At 36.2% G+C, this 16,634-nt stretch overlaps 1 protein-coding gene across 2 annotated transcripts in view; it reads right to left on the bottom strand.

Annotated features, from left to right (window-relative positions):
- FTO (FTO alpha-ketoglutarate dependent dioxygenase) overlaps nucleotides 1–16,634 on the bottom strand; it is a 253,797-nt gene that overhangs the window by 202,646 nt on the left and 34,517 nt on the right. For both annotated transcript variants that reach the window (XM_065664127.1, XM_065664126.1), the window contains exon 2: nucleotides 4,903–4,980. In XM_065664127.1, coding sequence (XP_065520199.1) covers nucleotides 4,903–4,980 — 78 coding nt within the window. The remainder of the gene's footprint in view (nucleotides 1–4,902; nucleotides 4,981–16,634) is intronic.

Raw genomic sequence — 16,634 nt, 5'->3', positions numbered from 1 at the left:
CAGGAACCAAAATATTTCATATATTCAAGAACAGACATGGCTCATTTGACAAGTTAACAAACATGAGTCTAGATAGATATTAGATATTAGTTAGATAGATACTAGATATTAGTTACTTTATTTTCATATCCCAGTATATTGTCCAAATTAAGGATATGTACAACTGGCCCATAACCAGAAAGTATCACCAGGGCAAATCTCTAAATCAATAAACAAATAAATCTGCGGATTCTGGCAGAATATCCTTATGAATTTGTAAATAAAAGCCTTTAAGCATACAAACAAAAGAATACGAAGCAGTAACAATGTCTCATTCTCATGTGCAGAATTCTCTCATTCTCATATGCAGAATTCTAGAGGGCTACACAATAAACTCTAATAATTAGTTTTATATAACAACATTTTATAGGGCAAAAATAACATAATGTATGTTTTTTACAAAGCCAACATTCTGCTGTGTTGCACCTCTATCTTCAAAATAGTGCTTGACATACTGGTCCCACTTCCGCATTCCTCAATGCATGCAAATTCACTCTATGATTTCACATAATTCACTCTACCATTTTACATAAAAGTTCCCCTTTTAGATAAAAGATTGCCGAAATTATTTTCTTTCCCATTTTCCCCTGCAATATCCTTTTTCCTCATATCCCCTCCTGACCACACCAGCCCTTGCATCAGCTGGAGTTCAATGTCCAGCAGCGTGAGCAGAGAACAACTCCCAGCAAGGTATAACACTGCTAATCAGCAGTGTCTTGCTTTGCGTGCAAAATACTGCTTCCCACTCCAGGAAGGCTTGGATAGTTTTATTTTGTTAATCTCGTTTTCTAAGGAAGTGTGTATCACATAATCACACCTTTTATTGGCTGCCTGTAAATCTGCTTTAGCTACTGCTGAGACTGTTTGGCAAACTGGACAAAGGCTAGAGAATAAGTTCTTAAACAGCGTAAGTTACGATGTATTTCATTAAAATTCATAGACATATAAAAGAAACTGACATTTGAAAGCACGAGGCAATGGGGCAAAAGCACGTGGATGCACAAAGCTGATCTAGCAAAACTTTTACTAATGTAATAGCTTATGTTCGAAGTGCTTTTAAAAAACAAAAAGCCAACAGCATAAAAGTACCACAGTGACCTGTGATCCATCTGTGGGCTCCTACTGATACAACTCAAACCCACTTCACTAGTACTATCTACTTCCAAGTCAAATTTGAGCCTGCCTTTCAGGAAATTAATTTTAAAATCCAGAAAAGGTGCCTTTAAAGAAAACACTCACCAGGCAGTAAGTCAGTTTGTGCATTTCCTACTATATGAAAACAGTTAGACTTTGGCATCGTAAGACACTGTTACCCTACAACACTGAAAAGGCAGCTTTATAGGACCATTTGTTTCTGCTAAGGAGGGGAACATAACAGCAAGTCTATTTTAAAAATACTCATTCTCATAATAAATCTTAGTTTATTTATAAACCTTGCCACCATTTCTTGTGAATTTTTTCAGTGAAGCTATCGCCCTCTCTTTACACATTCTTATGGTGTCCAAAAACTAGCTTCCTAGACAGAGGAAAAACCCTTTAACGGTATCTACGGATAATAATAATCACTGACAATAGTGTTTACATTCGTAACTTCAAAGTCCCAGATATATGTTTAAAGGTCCTTCTACAATCCCCGGTACAGAACATTGGATCCCAGCTTTCCTTAAAAGAAATTAATACAAACTTGCTAAACACAATTCCCCTGAGCTTCCAAAAGCCCAGAATGATTCCTTGAGATCCTGAACTGGCCCCTTCGTTTGAATCAGTGCTTTGCATCTGCAGCATTTGAACAGTGCAACAAACAAAATCTTTATGAAGAATAACTACTGAAATCAGTAACTGCAAAGGATCTACAGCTATAGGCTACAGACATGTACATACAGGTTGATAGGAATCACAAGTATTCTTTCACAATCATACCTAATAATGACAAAACATTATATGCTGTGACATAAAGATTATCACTGCATGATATGCTTCATTATGCAAATAATATGTATAAAAGAAAGAGCACTAACAGTTATACAGCAGCATGCCAGTACTTCTTTAAACAATTGTGTACATTGGACATAGGCAAAACTAACCAATTACCACATTACATATGTTATTAAGGTATATTTTAAAAGTTATTACTATTGGATATTTTTAAACACTTAATATACTGAATTTCTTACATGAACTGCACACATGAAATTCCAAACAACTATTACAAATGGAAGAAGGGAAAGAACAATATGATGTAAAGTAACTAAATTACTGAAAACATGCCCTAGAAAGGAAGTACTACAGAGGTAACAACACTGTATTCCCCTCCTGACCTGCAGAGGTAACGTCTTTCACATTTTGCTGCCAGCCAAGTCAGAGGCACGTTACCTTTGGGTTGTGTTTTACAATTACATACTTAAGGACTATTTTAACATTAAGTTTTACACAGTATACTACAGGATTCTATCTTAAAAACAAACAAACACACCCACAAAACCCCACACCAATAACCTCAGAAGAAATCAGGAAGTGGAAACACATTTCCGACACATCATATGAAAACAGTTTGGTTGTCTTTAAATCTCTGACCAGTCACTGTGCAATGTCCTACATAAGGAAAGCATTAAGGGATCAGAAGACAGGGTGAACACTGGGTTCACACTGGACACCTTGGTGTTTTGGGGGGATGGGGAAGGAGAAGTAATCATGTACTCTGTGTTGTAACCCTGACAGCAAGTATTAAAGGTCAATTCCCTGCTCGCTCTGAAAGAAGCAGGTATCTTACACATTTAATCCTCAATTCTTCATACAAATGTTAACACACATGATTTTAAATATACGCATGCTTTCACTTCTAAAGGTGGTACTCAACGCAGAGAATCACCCTACAGGATGATCCAAGTGACAGAACAGAGTTAGAAATCAGCAACAGGGACCTTGATAAACAAACTGCCACTTATATCATGAAATTCTAAGTTTGTATTTCAGATATACATATATACATATATATATATTTACAGGGGAAGTTTAGGTTAGATATAAGGAAGAAATTCTTTACTGTGAGGGTCCTGAGGCACCGGAACAGGCTGCCCAAGGAAGCTGTGAATGTTCCATCCCTGACAGTGCTCAAGACCAGGTTGGACGGAGTCTTCAGTGACACAGAATCATAGAATAGTTAGAGTTGGAAAGGACCTTAAAATCATCAAGTTCCAACCCCCCCTGCCATGGGCAGGGACACCTCCTCACACTAAACCATGCCACCCAAGGCTGTGTCCAACCTGGCCCTGAACACTTCCTTGGGCAACCCTTTCCAGCGCCTCATGGTTTAGTGTGAGGTGTCCCTGCCCATGGCAGTGGGGTTGAAATCAGATGAACTTAAGGTCCTTCCCAATCCAAACCATTCTATGATTCTACAATTCTATATTTGTGAACTGCCTTGCTAACAGACTTTTCCTTGTTTCTAAGTGTCTTTAAACATTACACCGTTTCAGCCCATTTGGGGCCCATTTCTAAAGTCCTTCATTGTACAAGGCACACTGAAAGAGGATGTAAGTGAAGTTTTGCTTGTGATGGAACTTCTTTGTTGTATTCAGACTGTGCATTTCCACACCTGACAGGATACTGTAGTTTTTTACTTGCATCCTACCTAACCTTTCCAACGTATTTAAAGAATACTGCTTTGTCAGGGGTGCATCTTTAAGGGAGTAAGGCACGTCTCTCCCAGAAAGACAGAATATAAAACTAAATTGTATCCGATATTTCATTTTGCCAACTTGTCTTCAAGCTCTCACCCCTCTCTTCTTCTCCACTTGTACGACATTTAAGCACCATGGAACTTGTAATACGTACAGCTTTGATTTAAGTAATATTTCACAACCACCATAAGAATTTAAGAGGTGCTTGTGATGTTTCCAATTCTCACATAGACTTAAAAATACCTAGCATGCACACAAACACTACACAAAAAAAGGATAACTCTGTATGATGCAAGAAGAATGTATCTAAACCTGATTAAGTCTGGAACCGGTCTGATTTCACCACTTATCTTGTTCCCATTGTCTTCTATATTTATGAGTTACTGATGCCAAGCAAATGAAGTGCCACTTGGGCAGCCTTAGCTCCATCTTCTGTTGTCATGTCAGCTTCATGAGACTGGATTTACAAAGACAGAAAAATATGCTAGGCTTAGCAGCTGTTGGCAACAACAGGCAGAAGAGATCAAACAGGAGTGGATATAACAGGACGAAGGAAGGAGAAAACAGTAAGCTACCCAAGTCTCAAGAGGGGAGAAGAGCTTCATGAACATTAAGCATGAAAAGAATGTGTTTGGTTGGTGGGATTTGTTTTGTTTATATTACTATCCCTATAGCTGTAAAAGATGCCTATCAAGAGCTTAGTTCCACTATGTTCAGCACTGTAAGAACAGTGAGAACACCATGCTTTCCCTAAGCATCCTAATGCATTCATCCAAATGAATGACACAGGTGAGGGAAGTAGAGAGGTTGCTCAGTATCACAACTGTAATCCCATGGCAAAACTGGAGTTTGACTTCATGATTCTGAATACCCACCAAATAAACCCTTAAAAATGGCAGTGTATTTTATTTTAATAAAGCATAAGAAACTGTGACTGTTACATGTTACCTGGTGCTCAGGTACTGATATTCGGGACGAAATCCTAAAAATAAATTTACAAAGTTTTCATTCTTGAATATCTCTATTCTAGAGGTTGTATTTCGCATTACTTGGAAGTACATTATCAAACATGAGAATCCCATTTTCATATCAGATTTCATAGTCTCCCTTTGAAGAAAGATTAATTGTTCAGTCAAATATCCATTTTAGTTTAGAACAAGTGCAGTTAAAAGAAATACATTACCAACTGATGGAAATCAGCATCAACTGGTGTCATATATGGAAGTCTGTTCTTTCCAAGTTCTTCAAGAAGTTTTTTTTTCTGTTTTAGAGGGGTAAAATTGAAACATAAAGTTAGAGAAGAATCTAAGATAAAAACAGCAAATATAAAATTAGTATTATAAAGAGACAAACATGTACGATTATTTTTCTTATTACTTTTGATTCTCAAAATTAAATAGAAGGAAATGGATGCAAAAAATCAGCAGAGCTTTTCCACTTACAAAGCAGTAATTCAGTTTTGCTTGTTAGAGAGCACGAGCATTTTTCCTCCTAAATTCTTTTTAGAACATGAGTCCTTATTACACTGATGAAAATCCATCTTAATCTTATGTCCTTTAGAACTATGCCTTATTTATTCCTACTAATTTCTTATTTCTTTTTCCATTTTATTTTCTTCTTCCATTTGTGGATCTAATATGTCCAAAGGTCATATTCCATTAAACGGAAATTCCAGTGGATAGCCACAAATCTGGTTTGATGTTGGGAGTACACTAAGAACCATCTGACTGTGAAGAGTAGCTCTTCTCTGCACCCCTGTTCTCTTATCTCTCTTCTCGCTTCTGGTTTAGACTGACCGTATTTCTTCCGATGTTGAGTCAACACAATCACTAAGAAATTGCTAAGATAAAACCCCTATTTCCACAAACTGCATTTTCCAAGTTTTCATTAGTAACAAAATTTAAATAAATTGCTAAATTTAAAATTAATTAAAATTATTGTACGCATTATACAATTAATTGTGCAGCTAAAGTGCAAGAGACAATTGAAATATGCTGTAAGATATTTCGAATCAAACAATTCCAACCTATGGCAAATCCATCCACATTTATGTACCCACAGCCTAACTCAACATGATGTAAGTACAGTTTATCACCACTGTAAAAACTATTGCAGTGGAAGTATTGGCCTAGAAAATTAATACACCATTTCCTTTATTTCTTCTTTCTTTTAGCTTGCAAGGATGATTCCTTTAAAAACTTTGATTGTTAACAAATATTTACTAACAAAAATACAACTCTAAGATCACAAAAATACATCTGTCATAATGCTTAAATATTTCAGATAACAGGATTTACATTCCTATTTTTATCAAAATATTTTCAACTACATAAACAAAATTGCAAGAAATAACTGAAGTGGCAGCTCACTCAATACTTCTCTATTATAAGACCAGATGGAAATGGAATACCACTTTTTAAAAATATTAAAAAAAAAAAACAAAACCCACACAGAATAAGTTAAAGTGTGTCACCTACGTTTTCATAAAAACAAGGCATATAGGGGAAAACTACATATTTTATCACCTAGATGTCACCACAAATTGATTATTCCATAGACAAGAGAATTAATTGTTAAAAAAGGGCTTTTTGTAAATTCCTCTCTTTATAATTTTTTGGGGGGCTGCAAATACGGGTCAAAACAGGTCTTCCCTGTTCTGGCAATGAAAAAAGGAAGAAAGAATTATGACTTTTAGTAATAATGTCTGGTTTACAGCAAATACGCAAACAAGGCAAGCTGAATTATGAAGAGTGTTAACGTGTATTTTATTCTGTGACAGTGAATTTCATTTATTCAAATTTAAACATCAAGGAAGATGATGAGCTTTAAAATCCATGAAGAAGTCTAGAAACTTTAAGGTTTATAGCTCAGTCAAACTAAACCAAGATCAAGTAGCTCTCACCCATCTCCGCACTCACAACTGATCATTGACTCTTAACTAGGCTGAGAAGAGCAGCATTGAATTTTAGAAACTGGCAGCAGAATTTCTGTATGTCCTGGCTTCTCTGAAAACAGGTTGTCGGTATGTTGATGTGAAGTCATCGTGAAACTGAGCATAACGCTACTTCAGATTAAGCTGCAGAAAATGACATGGTAATTTGCTGCATAATCTAAACCGGTAATACTTCTCTATTGTAAAAAGCTTGCTGCGATTTTATTACCAGAAATCACTGAAAACATTAAATTGGCTTTGTTTTCTGTAAGATAAACCATATTAAACTGCAGGGGAAAATAAAAAAGTATCTTTCAACAAGGACTCACAACTGTGGGGGAGAAAAAAAGAAAAAAATAAGGAATAGGTGGGAAAAAGAGATTCTGACAATTTCTTTGTCAAGTACCAGCCTCTTGGCAAAAAAGCACACAACATTAAAATGCACTCCTGTGTATAGGTAGTACTAGTTCACATTTGATTGTCAGATCTGGCTAAGTGCCACTCTTCAGCTTGATGTACAGACTAATACACACAGCTGGGTGGTATAACACGCTGCTCATCTCTTATGCAAGAAGCTGTCACACAAATGTCAAAAACATCAAGTTGCTCACAAATACCTCCAAAAAGTGAAAAAAAGAGAACAACTGAAGATCTGGCTATACCAGCTGGCTGATGCGTGAGTCTAAGCTCTGTTATACAAGCATTGCTTACGGGCTCTTCCAAAATCTAAACTCTGAAATAGGAAAAATAAAATGCCTTCATTTGAAGTTATGAGGCATCTGGGAAAAAAAAAATCATTCTTTAAACCTCATTTTTACATTTTAAAAATTATTAACAGTGTAGCAGCTTATTGAGGTACCAGTATTATGTTTCTTACACTTTAAGAGCCAACATAATCTCTACATATATACATTTGCGACGCCAGTACGTGAAAGAATTGTCTAAGTGTACCATCCCTATAATGTCACCAGGCACTGGGCACTGCTCAAGAAACCTTGCTAAATGTTGTACTTGGGGGTTTAGAAAGGAGAAAAATCTCTGCAAATATCTTACTTTTTAGACTGCTGTGAGTGTTAATGGATCTATTATATCTGACTCTGACAACTGGAAGGCAGACCAGAAGCACTAATGCCCAATTTCAGAGCATGTGATAAACTTCCTTTAGACATTAACAATCTCTGCTCACTTACTAGTAATAAACAAGTTTATTAATGACATGGTTGTAAAATTCAGCAAGGAAACTAGCAATAATCAGAATTTCTCAATCACTATATAGAATTTTTTTTTTTACTACATTTCTTCGTAACAGTAGAAGTAACATGGTGTATGTTACAGAGCAGAGGAAGTAACAGAAACATAGTGAATGCATATCATAGTCACAGGCCAAAATGCAGTTACACATGCATTACACATGGTCAGCCATTTTCAAATTAAGTGGTACAAAGGAAAGGTGGGACTTAACGACATTTTCTGCCCAAGAATCACCACAGCGTAAAAACTTTTGCAGCAGAAGGATTTCCCTGCAGGGTGTCAATATCTTTCCCAAAAGGTTTCATTGCTCTCTCAATTGTTAAGACAAAAGTTCAATATCTAGGCTATAAAGGCTTGTGAAGACCATAGTGTTTCAAACACAGAATTCCCACGTAGTTTCATCATCACTCGAGTCAGAAGACAGTAGTCATTTTCCAATTTACAGATCACTATCTTGGCTGAAGCAATGTGTAATGAAAACTATTTCTGCTGAAATCACATTGAAATGTTATTGAAATTAGTTCTGAAAACAAATGTAAGGCTGCAATGACTCAACAATTTCTAATATGTGAAACCATTGAAAACAAAAACAGGAAAAGTTTGTTTCTTCCCCCCAGTACTTAGCATAAAACACACTGAAAATTTATGGAAGAAACTGCATTTCTTAGAACAAGGGACACTTCAGTCAACGCAAGTATCATTCACCTCTAAAAAGATAACCCTCTTTGTTGCCCTGCATTTCTCCTGAATTCTGGGAAAATGCCAGTTTCACCGCATAATCTCTCTGGACGTGAAGCAGCATCCTATCCAGGTGTAAACAGTCAGTCACACAAGTCCAAGACATGGACCAACACAACAGTGCCCACGAAGCATTTAAGAATGATAGTTTTTAGCTAAACAAGAAGTACTCACTGTGATAAGCAGTTAAAACATACACTTTCTTCAAACTAGCAGACTGCCAAAAAAAACATGACAGCAAGTCACTAACCCGGAAAAGCCCATGTCATTATTCCCTGGAAAAGATTTCTTTAAAAGACATTGTTTAGAATCTTCTAAGAGGCATGTTCCTGATCTCTGAGTGGATGGCAAGCAACCTTTTTTCCAGCCACTAATTATTTACTTTCACCTTACAATTGGCATTATGCAGAACAAAGTGAATGAAGTGCAAACAAATCATGCGATGAAAAACACACATGAAAGAAGACAATTCAAAGAAAAACTGAGTATCTTGCTGTTGCATTTAGCTTTCTACTTGAACAATTCTTCAGTATTTATTATTTACAAATATTTCATATACACATGTGATGTGTCTATGAAGTATTATCTCAGCAGATGGCTAAGAACTGACTGGACTCTTCAAATCTACCTTTCAGGCAAGCTGGTGCTTGGCAACAGAAGCTTGCACTTGCTTGATGCAAAGAAAAGAGCACAACCAGCAAAACAATTCTGCGTACTCTGAATTTTCTGATTCACTACCTGACTCATGTTACAGTGACCTAAAGTCCCACCTAATATTGCCTTAATTGCATTAGGTCAATGCTGGGGGTTTTTTTAAGTAATGATTGAAAATGCTCATTTTTATTCCCCTTAACCCTTCGCAATCTTACAGAAGAGAGGTAAAAGAAATCTGAACGTTTTATCTAGGCTGAGTTTTACCTATCTCATGTCTAATCTGACAAATAATCTTACGGAGGCTAGAGGAGGGAATAGGTAGGAGTGCAGGAGCAAGGCCTAATAGCTTTGAAACATCATCTCCATTCAACCTTCTGCATTAACTCTTTTCTAGAGAAGTTCTTAAAACATTGTTCTTTTCTTCTTTTTTCCTAAGTTTTTTCTAGCTGCCCGCTGCAGCTTTTACACTTTTGAGAATACTAAGGAACAGAGCTAGTAAAACAATTCAGGGTTTTGTTTTTTATTTTTGTTTTCAATGCAGTCCAACGTGTTTACAGAAATTCTTGGTCAGCTCCTACAAAAAAAGGCCTCTGTTCAAAACATAAGAAAGTATCATCTCTACCTCCAACATTGTTTTTCCCAATAGTCTTGTTTTCCAAAGGCTTATAAGGTTTAGCAAGGTACTCTGAGAATGCATATTGCTCTGAAAGAAAGATCTGAATCACAAGTTCAAATGCAAACCTTTGGTTTTCAAAAATCCCTCTTTTCTATTGGCTTCTTCCCCACGTAAGAACATACATTAGGGCCTGTGTTTCTCTTTCATCCTTTTGGGGATTTAATCAACTATATGAAAACATGGATTTCTTTCAAGTCATGCATGAAGAAATGGGCTAGCACTCTGAAGCGAGAGCTCAATGGCTTTATAATAAAGGAAGATTAAGCACTTCTACAGTAAAAATTTTGTGACACAAAAATAAAACCCCATCTAGAAAAAAGCCATTGCTTTACAGGAACTTCCAAAGCTTTACCTCCCCATATTCTTCCATGTTTTTAAAAAATGAAGAATTAAAAAGGCATACCCAATTTGGGATAGTTTCTCAAGGAAGGAATGTGATTTTGAAGTTAACATTTATTTAAAATACAAGACCTTCCAAGTGTTAACTATTAAAACTTCATAGCAACCAAGATCATTCAAGTGGCTCACTAAGACCAGCTATGTCAGAAATTAACCAAGAGTAATAAAAAAAAATACATTCTAAATGTGCCATTACAGCTTCTATTTTTCCACTATCACATATATCAGATCTCAGAAATTTTTTTGTCAAATTATTTCTAGCTCCACTCATTAGAAGACCTTGAGGGACTGGCCAATTTACCAGTACCATTATTCCCATGAAAAGGTTCTATTTCCAGGCTGCCCTTTGTTACAGTCAAGTTTTACCAAAAAGCCTTGTCTATGCTACACTTTTCCTACAATCCAGCCTCGCAAAAATACTTGCAGACATCTGACCACACTGTACCACACTTTGCATATGACAGCTCCCCAACCCATAATACTATATGCCAAAAATGTTTCCATATTAAGGACAAAAACTGGCATTGTCATTATTATTATTCCATATAAATGCATATTAAAATTATCTATGGCTACATAACCATACTTAATTGGCATAAACCCATTTCCTAACTATACTACAACAAAGTATAAGGTATAAGGTTATTTAATGCAACTACTGTGCACCTTGCTCACCCACTGAACAAAGCAGTTCAGTTACACAAATGGTAGGATGCAGCTCAAGTGATCTGGACATGAAAAACATTATGTAAGGAACAACGTACTATAATGCAAAGACCTCAGGTCTAACACCAGTACTTGTGACTGAGCAGCTGTCTGGAAGGCTCGTGTTTTTTCCTCAAAGGTACTGTTTCATTTTGCTTACTAATTTCAACCTCTCCTGCCCCTTCTCAAAAATTAAGAGGCCCAGATCTTGGTTCACACGCACATGCAGACCAGTCATGCATATGCACAACATACCTGAACTGATGTAACTGAACTAGGAGTTAATTTATGCCTTGAAGCAGCTTAGCAATGTGTGAAAAATGCCTCTGCTACCTGCACCCCCTCCCACCCCACCTTGAGTGTTAAGGGCCCCTTAATCACTGTTTTAACCTGCAGGAACATTGTTCTTTTGGCCAGTGGCTGTTAATGAAACAGAACTGGCACTTTTCTTACCCAGCTGAGTGTAGATTTGTCATGCATGGATTAACGCTTTAAATAACAATTAAGAAAAAAAGTTTGAAATTAGAAATTATTAGCCACTTTTTTTCTGACAAAATGCCCCTAAGCCTTCTCAGTATACTTGTCAATAAAATTCTACCATCACTGCAAGCATCTTGACACTATCACCCATTTCTGGTTTCTTCTGTCATTTGTGCAGGTACCAGTTGGTAAAAAGATCAGCTGTATTCGGTGAGAAGCAAGAAAATTCAAACTTTATTTCAGAATAATGATCAAGTTTCAATCTGATCTCCAAGTCTCTAGTTTTCTTTTTATACAGACGGAAAAAGAGCACAGATGAACATAAGGAAATGTTATAAACAATTGACGCTTTTGAATCAACATGTTTGTGAATCACAAGGAATAGAAAATGACACTGGGCTATTTCTGCATGCCATTATTTGCATTGTTTCACTGAGAAATAGCCAATAGTTGCTGAGAAACTGAATTTCTTAAACAAGCAGTTCTTAACCAGCTCAACCCCAAAGAACCAGAAGATAGAAACCTTAATGACTGTCACCAAAAGTTAATTCTGCATGATGTAACAAACATACCCCTATGCACTCATTCCCAAAATAAGTGGATTTGACCCTATGTGACATACTAACAACCAATCTTTCATCAGATAAAAAATTCAATAAATATTAAAACCAGCTAAAATAAAAACACAGATTATAAGAAGGGTTCATGCTGAAACAAGGATACATTTAACATTGCTGTCTATAGACTTCTCACATTCTCAGGACACTAAGAAGTTCCTGATGTTGTCTAACTTCTAAGTCTATTACCAGGATGTAGGGTGCTACTACTATGTAGGCTTATGAACTGTTTCTCTTTGAATGGTCCAAGGAAACAGAAAGAAACATGAAGAATCACCACATTTTGAGAAGTATTCCATATCTGCAATGTGGAATTATACAACTTTCACTGGGGTCTAACAGCTAATTAGCATAGCAAAGTAAAAGCAAACAGGCTGAGAATGAACCAAGGACCACCAGGATGAAAACCAAGGGCTGACAAAGCTTGACACACAGATTCAGAAACTTATAACTTCTGTAGACACAGACAAAGAACTTTAACACACACACACACACACACACACACACACACACACACGAGCAGGTCATGCTAATGCAGTTTTTCAGAACCTGCAGAAGATCAAAGATGCAATTAATTTTCTTACACCTTTTCATCATTTATAGAAAATAATGAGCCTTGCATGATTTATGGTCTATATAGGTTTCGATAGGTAATGGTAGAAATATTCAATATGTAATAAGAATACTTAAAAAAGTGGGAGGGGGAGAACTTCACATGTTAAAGCATCACCCAGAAGAAAGAGCAGTCAAAAGTAAAGTGAAAAGAAAGTGGATACTTAAAAAAAAATATAGATATTTCCTTAAATACTTCAGTTTAGCATCAAACGTGGTTTCTAAAGTCCCCCTGATAACAGTGCTGAAGACAGTGTTAATGCAGAAAGTTAGCAGGTGCTAAGTGCAAATGCATGTGCTGTGCATCGGAAACAAGGAAGATCAATAAGGAGCTAGAGCATTAAATTTCACATACTGTAACTGTCATGCCCCCATTACATAGTATTTTAACATCTTCATAGGCCATTACTAAATTGTTGACTCTCGATATTTATTACAGAACTGAATTATTTTCCAGAGATTTTATTAGCACAATAAGCACTAAGAAAGTATAAAAGCACTTACAAACGTGGTGAAATTTGAAGAGCTTTACAGCCTTCCAAGACATCATACTTGATTACTTAGCTGCGCTCTTGACTCCAGAATGAAAAGACAGGAAGATGGTTGAAAGCCTTATAGATAAAAGGAGATGTATTCCAGGAACACTTTTCTCTTGTGTAAGTCATGTTTCCCCAGATACGGAGCCGGCATGTTTTAAAGGAGGTATTTACAAGATAATTCTTGAGAGTATATGTCACAATTAGCAAAACCACTGCAGAGGGAAAGCACAGAAGGGGCATGCTAATTCCCCTGGGATTTGGCTGCAGAGGCAGCACCATGATTCCTGATTCTGCTCTTCAATCTCTGTGATTTGTCCTTTTCAAGGACATGCTAAACACTGATTTTCCTTCAAATATTTCTCACAGTAGAGGAGCAGAAGCTTTGTTTAATTCCCCTTCCTCTCCCCAAAACGATTTAAAGTCAACCATCACTGATTTGTTATCATAGTTAAGACAAATTTGGTGTCATACAAATTGCCAACTTATTTCCAAAACACCACGACCATTGAGATGCTGTTTTGAAGCTACACAGGAGTAACGTTAACACAGTTGTTTGGTTTTTTTTGTTTTTACAAACTATTTCACAGACATAGTAATTACAGATCACATTATATTCATAAATTTAACATGTATGAATATTTGTACAAGAACTTTCAATGGCAAGAAGTCCTATTTGCAATAGTTTGTTATAAGAGTAACTGGTGTAATAAATACACAGACGTCGCTTTGTATTTATAATGCAGTGATTTGTTAATTTTGCATAAATTATGCCATTGGTCAAATAATGGTACTAACAGTATTTAGAAAACCTACAGACTGCAGCTGTTGCATCAACTTCGTAGTAAGACAGCTATTAACGAACCACCTTGAATTTTGGCATACAAGTTCAAGAAGGATACTGCTATATGCGGTTTGCAGAAAGAAGAGGTGTGGGGAGATTTTAACAAAAAATATTTAAAGAAAAAACCTCAGGGTGAACAATCCAAATGTAGTGAACAATTCAAACTTAGGTAATTGTTAAGTTTGAAGGCTTTGCTTTGTTCACAGCCTCTGGAATAAGCCACATGGGGAACAGAAAGCTAACATTTAACGTTTCAGCTGGCAGACAATGATTAGCAAAATTCAGGGTCTGAAAGAAGGTTAGACAAGTTCATACCACAAAGAGGGAGCACAATTTAAAAGAAAGGATAATTACCCATTGGAGATCATCACTGTGTGAGATGAATTTTCCCTCATGGAAATTCTTTTTTCACATTAAGTTTGGATATTCTACTAAATGATACATTTTAGTAGAGTGGTTCCCACACTGTTTAGACCAGCAGACTGCAATGAATCACCCATACTTCCTGCAGAAATTCTGCACATACAGCCTAAGCAAATAAACTGGAGGCCGTAGAGCCACACTGACTGAAAGCTTGACGCATCATATTCCGCAGTTTGGTTTTGATTCATCACTTTGCCAGTCACCAGTGGTCAGTGAGTCGAGAGACCCTGGTCTGCTTCTGTAAGAATATGTTTTTCTGAAGTCCTGAAGCTGGTGCTGAAAATTCTTGCCTGCCTCACAACTCAGGCAAACTTATACAAAACTTTGTTAGGATCTGTATTTCATAGTACTTGGAACATTTACAGTATTACCATAAGGTTAAAGAACTACAGCTGAAGGAAGGAATTATCACTTTTCTGTCAGTCACATTTCATTTTTAAACTGACTTTGCATAATTGAAAGAATAAGCATAATGCATACTAGAAGAAAAAATACCAGAGAGCACTGATCTGCTGTTAAAGTAGACAAGTTACTTTTTATGTGATTTCCTTTATTCCAATCGCAGCAAAATTTCATAATACAGATTAACATTTTCCTTAGGTGTATATTTGTTGAGAAAACATAGCAAACCTTACTCTGTCAAATAATGATGTTTTAATAAAGCAATACTAACTCTTGCCTTATTAATTCCATGTATAGGTGTTATTTCTTGTTAACTTTTCCCCCTCCTTTGCAATGACCAGGTGTGATTTTTGCAGAACAGCACTCATCCACTAAAATGGACGTTAACAAAAATTATTTCTTAAGTCTTTTGAGTACATTTCTTCAGGGTAACTTCTCTCTGTCCTTTCTCCCCATACGCTTATACTCCTAGCTGAAAAAAAACGAAAACAAAACAAAACAAAACCAACGAAAACCCTAAACTTATATTACTGCCTATTCCTCGTGCCAAATTTAATAAACAAACAATTCCTATAAAGAGTACTAACTCATTCTCAAATGGTCTGGATTCATTTCTAAATAAAGGAAAAAGTGATGCAGTCATTCTGATCCATAACAGATACTAAAGATGTACCAGGCTGATACGAAAATACACAAATGTTTTATCAACTGTGTGATAACATGAAAAATTGAATCCATTAAATGATCCAATAAAACAAACAAAAAAAAAAAAGCACCAGTCTTTGTTTTGCTTTAAGTAGACATCTGTATACGTCATATAAGATCACCAAAAAGCCCACAGGTAAATTAGTACAAGGGAAGGAACAGGGATGGCGAGGTGAGGAGATAAAAAGAGATAAACACATGCAAAAAAAAAAAAAACCAACAAAACAAAACAAAAAACCGAAATGTGCAACTTGACAAAGAGAAAGATTGTTCTGAACTATCATCAAATACAAGGCAGGCAGACAACCCTCTATCCAAACAAAAACATTGCAGACACCTTAAAATTCTGAACTCTCTTGCTTCCTTAGAGGATATTTTGAAGACAAGAACAACTAAATTTCATTTCCTTCAGACTGTCTACAAGGGCTAGAATCAACTATTTTATAATCTGATACAGTGGTTCTATATGTTAGGGTGCTCTCAACTTGAAAATGAAACAACTAGGCCACCCTTCTTGACACAAAGTATGCATGTCTGTGTTAAAACCGTCTGAGTGACAGCAGCTCAGATTCATTAAGAGAAAGCTGCCAGGGCCACCTTTGTTCTTACTTGCTGGCTTAACATGCTGTATTACTTCCCATTCTACCATGCAGTTACTTCAGCATAACTAGAATTCAGGAACTGCTGCGTGAAGAATGAATGAACAATGTAGGATTTAAAGAAAAAATTACTGGGATGATTTTAAAATCAGACACTATCAAATGACTACAAGAATTGTTTGATACATTTATCATTTAGTACTACATATGCTGCAAATCCCATCTAAAGTAGAAGTAACAAAGGTCTGATGGTCTCCATGCAGAGCAAGATTTTCATACGTCAAATATCTCAAAACAGATCGCTGTTATTTGAATTAATTCATTATATAGGAATTTCATTAA

This window comes from Lathamus discolor, chromosome Z (assembly GCF_037157495.1).
Source record: "Lathamus discolor isolate bLatDis1 chromosome Z, bLatDis1.hap1, whole genome shotgun sequence".
NCBI lineage: Eukaryota > Metazoa > Chordata > Aves > Psittaciformes > Psittacidae > Lathamus > Lathamus discolor.
The sequence above is the reverse complement of the archived record's forward strand: the minus strand, read 5'-3'. Positions and strand labels throughout refer to the sequence as shown.